We start from the raw sequence: 4,677 nt of genomic DNA on the forward strand, positions 1-4,677 counted from the left end.
TAAAAAAAAAAAAAAAAAGAAACAATACAAAATAACAGAAAAATAAGAGAATTAGTAAAAAAAAAAAATCTGCATCTATTTTATATATTTCTTAAAATTACATAATATTAACTATTCACATATTTTATGTTCTACTTTTTATTTTTCTTTTTTCTCATTATTATTATGATATATATAACTGGCTACAGTTGTACATAAAAAGAAAAAAAAAAAAAAATATATATATATATATTTTTACATTTGAGAGTCTGTAAGATCTACATCCATATTATTATTTTAAAAAAAAAAAAAAAAATAATAATGTAATATATGAAAAAAAAAAAAATTTTTATAGGGAAAAATAAAAATGGTATAATAATTTTATATATTTTTGCAAAGCTAAATCTTTACAAAAATAAAAAAAATATGGATATGCTATGGATATTAAAAAGATATATATGTATATGAATATATATATTTTTTTTTTTAAATGATTTTTAACATTTATTAAAATAAAGATAAAAGTTTTTTTTTTTTTTTTTTATATATATATATATATATGTGAAATTATTATCTTTTATATATAAAAAAAAATATATGTATTGTCATTCATAAATTTGCTTATGTATTCTTCATTTTTTATATGTATCACTGTTTATTTAATTGTTGTAAATAATCAGTTTACAAATTTGTTTACTTTTCTTTTCCTTATTTTACTACATTAATATTTTTTAATTTGATTATAAAGAAATGTATGCATGTAATATATTTGAATTATCATATAATTATTTTATGAAATAAAATTTATACATCTAAAACTTTTGTTTATAAATAAAAATAGTTTATTGTAAAAGTATCAAAGAAATTATAACAAATTTAAAAAAAAAAAAAATATTAGAATAAATATTGAAAATTTAAATTATAAGTTATCTTTAACAGATACATTATTTTAGAGATATAAATTATTTTCATATTCTTTTTTTTTTTTTTTTTTTTTTTTTTTTTTACCAAAATATAATATTTACAAATTTTTTAGAATATAATGAATGAATTATTAAGTACTCAAAAATTATGTGAGGTTTTAGAAGGATCTATTAGTGATTCAAAAGAGAAAAGAAGTCAATGTGAAGAATATTTAAAGCAAATCACAAAATTAGATGGATATATAAATGTTATATTAAATATTGTTAAAAGTAATAATGTTGTAGATGATAATATAAGAATATCTGCATCTATTTTTTTGAAAAATAGCATAAAAAATAATTATGACAGACTAAAAAAAGAAGAAATAAGTGCATTAACAAAAAGTATATATGAAAGCCTTCTATATTTAGAAATGAAAGATAAACAACTCTACATTCAATTATTTGAAATAATGAAAATATTGATTCATAACAATTTTCCAGAATATTTTTATATATTAGATAATATATTAGAAGACATAAATCAAAGAAAAGATGTTAGGAAGTTGTATGTTAGTTTATACTGTTTGAAATTGATTTTTAAAAAATTAAAAATAAAAAAAAAGGAAAATAACGAATTATATACAGAAATTTTAAATAAATATTTTTATCCATTAATAAATTGCTTATATGATTTAAGTTCGTTAGATATAAATAATAATGATGTTAGTGAAATTTTAAGCATCATTTGTAAAATATATTACTATGTCAATGATAGTTATTTGATTAAAGAAGTTATTATTTTGGAGTATATGGATAACTATTTTAGCTTATTTGATTTTATTTTAAAAAATGAAATAGTAGTTCCTAATTATATAGAAGATCAAAATTATTTAAAAAAATTACCACAATTTAAATGTAAAAGAATAGTTTTAGATATAATTACTAGATTATTTTCTAGATATGTAAATACAAACTATAATAAATTTAATAATGATATTACGAAAAAATTTTGTGAAATTTTTTTAAATAAATGGTTATGTCCCCTTTTTGAAGATTTTATTATCATTTTACAAAGTTATCATAAAAATAAGAAAACATTAACAGATGAATGTTTAGTTTTTGTATTGCAAGGGTTATCATATGGTGTAGAAAATTCGTTAATTTATAAAAATTATATAAAAAATAACGTGGATTTTTTAGTTAGAAATATTATTTTTCCAATATTGTGTTATAATCAAGATGATATAGAAAAAGTTATTTATGATGAATACGATTATACAATTAATATATTTAACACATATGTTGTAGAAGATAAAAAAGCAAGTGCTAGCTCTTTTATAAAAGATTTAACACGTTATCGTGGTTTAAAACATATATCTGATTTATTTCTATTATGCGAAAATATTATAAGTACATATAATGAAAATTATAATATGATATATAATAATAACAATATTTATAATTCTAATAATAATGAAAAAGAAAATCAAAATGATATGGAAACTTTACTTGGTAATGATTTTTGTAAATATAAATATGGTGCTTTAAAAATATTAGAGTGTCTTTATAATAGGTTGTGTGATAAAAAAAGAAATATGAATATAGAGGAGTTTTTAAAAACGTATGTTGAAAATGATTTAAATAGCCCAAATTACTTGTTATGTTATCAATCAATTGTTACATATTGTTGTTTTATTAAAAAGGTACAACATTTTAGTGATTTAAATAATCTTTTGCGTAATTATGAAATCATATTAAATCATATGAGTAGTTCCAGCTTATTAATTAGAGTAGCTAGTGCATCATATATTAAAAAATTCTTTAAAATTAAGAATGATTTTTTAAAAAATGCAATTATTAAAACAATACCTATATTAATTGAACGTTTATTAAATGTAATTAAAGAAATAAAATGTGAATATATAGTGATGACTCTTGATAATTTGGCCTACACTTTCAAAGATTATATTACTCCATATGTAAATGATGTAATTATAGCTTTGTGTTCTAGTTTTGTATATTTAATTAATAAAAAAGATGTAGAAGAAAATGGGAATAATTCATTAGAACATAATTTAAGAAATAATGGTGATAATATGAATGAAAATTCTATCATTAAGCAAAAATACGGTATGAATGAAAAAAAAGGAAAAAAAACTGAAAATGAAGAATTAGATTTAAATTCAGTTATTTTATCTATTTTGACGGCAATATTAAGTCTTTTAGATTCAGTAGATGAAGGAAATAAAGAGGAAATTTACAAAAATACTGTATCTTATTTATATGTAGTAGTAGATGAGACATTTAAATCACCATCGATTGATTATTTAGAAGAAGCTTTGTCACTTTTAACTAATATAACTTATTATTTAGATATAGATGAACAAGTTTATTTACGATTTGAAAAATTATATGATATATTTTATTTTAATTCTGATGAAGACTTAAAAATGCAAGAAATTAATTTAATTAGAAGTAATCCACAGCTGATATTAAGTACTGATTTAATAATGAACGAAAAAAATAATGATGCCTATTTTTATGATTTCATTTTTGATTTTTCTTTTTCTATTGGTGTTTTTGATAATATAATATCTAAAGCGACAGAATATTTTGTAAATATGTATAGTCAAACGTATTCTATGAAATATATTCATATGGTTTATAGATTGGGAATATTTGCATTACATTCAAAAATTATAAAAGGTAGTTGCAAGTTATTTTTTATATTATTTGAAGCTACTGTTAAAATAAGGGGAGTTGATGAATTAATTATTCCTGTTTTAACTGCTTTCTCTTTGAAGATTTTTAAACATGATGAAGTTACGACTATAATGGATAAAAAGAAAAAAGATTCCATCGGAAATAATGATGAAACTGAAAGTATATGTAGTGAATATGATGAAGATATATTAAGTAAAACAAGTATAGAATATATCAAAAATTTATTTTATGCAATCATAATTTATGATGTAGATAAATTTTTTCTCTTCTTTAATAATATGAATAAAACTAACTATATTTTATTATTTCTTTCAAATTTAAGTGACGTAAAGATTAATAATACAAGAAAGTTATATTTATTAGCTATGAGTACTATATTAGAAAATATACATAATTCTAATATCAGCATGCATATTAATGAAGTGAACTCTTTTATTTTAAATTTAGTTAATGTAGCCAATTCTTATTATGAAAATAAAAACACAAAAGAAGCATCTGAAAAATCATATGATACAGATACTTCATCAGTAGATGATAACAGTGAAGTAGATATAGATGAAAATGAAGATGCTACTAACGAAAAGGCATTTAAATTAATTAAGACTATTGAAGCTTTAGAAAAAAAAAATGACTTAAAAATAAAATTAAAAGATAATGTTGATTTAGAAAACCTAGATAATGTTGTACAGAAAGATAATAATTACAATAATGAGGTTGAAAATAATTTTAATGAGGAGGATGATGACGATGATGATGATGCTTATTATGATTATGATGATTGTTCTGATTATAGCACTGATGAATATAGAAAAGGATTTTTTGATGATATCAACGCTTTCAAAATTTTATATGATGCTACATCTAATTTTTATAGCAAATATGAAAATACATACAACAATGAGGTACTTAATAAAATTAAATATCTATTTGAAGCTGATTTAAATGCACAACAAGAAGAACAAAAAAATACTTGAATAAAAAGATATATTTAATATATTTTTAAATTGAAAAAAAAAAAAAAAAAAAAAAAAAAAATAAAAAATAAAAAAAAAAAAAAAAAAAAAAAAAA

At 18.8% G+C, this 4,677-nt stretch overlaps 1 protein-coding gene across 1 annotated transcript; it reads left to right on the forward strand.

Moving 5' to 3' along the window:
* Positions 1 to 1,021: 1,021 nt before the first annotated feature.
* PGAL8A_00046100 (importin-7, putative) lies at positions 1,022 to 4,582 on the forward strand (the record flags this gene model as incomplete). The annotated part of the gene is made up of 1 exon (XM_028674479.1): positions 1,022 to 4,582. One exon carries the CDS (start codon positions 1,022 to 1,024, stop codon positions 4,580 to 4,582), a length of 3,561 nt encoding a protein of 1,186 aa, XP_028530827.1.
* Between the last annotated feature and the right edge of the window lie 95 nt (positions 4,583 to 4,677).

This window comes from Plasmodium gallinaceum, assembly GCF_900005855.1.
Source record: "Plasmodium gallinaceum strain 8A genome assembly, contig: PGAL8A_v1_32, whole genome shotgun sequence".
NCBI classification, from domain to species: Eukaryota; Apicomplexa; class Aconoidasida; order Haemosporida; family Plasmodiidae; genus Plasmodium; species Plasmodium gallinaceum.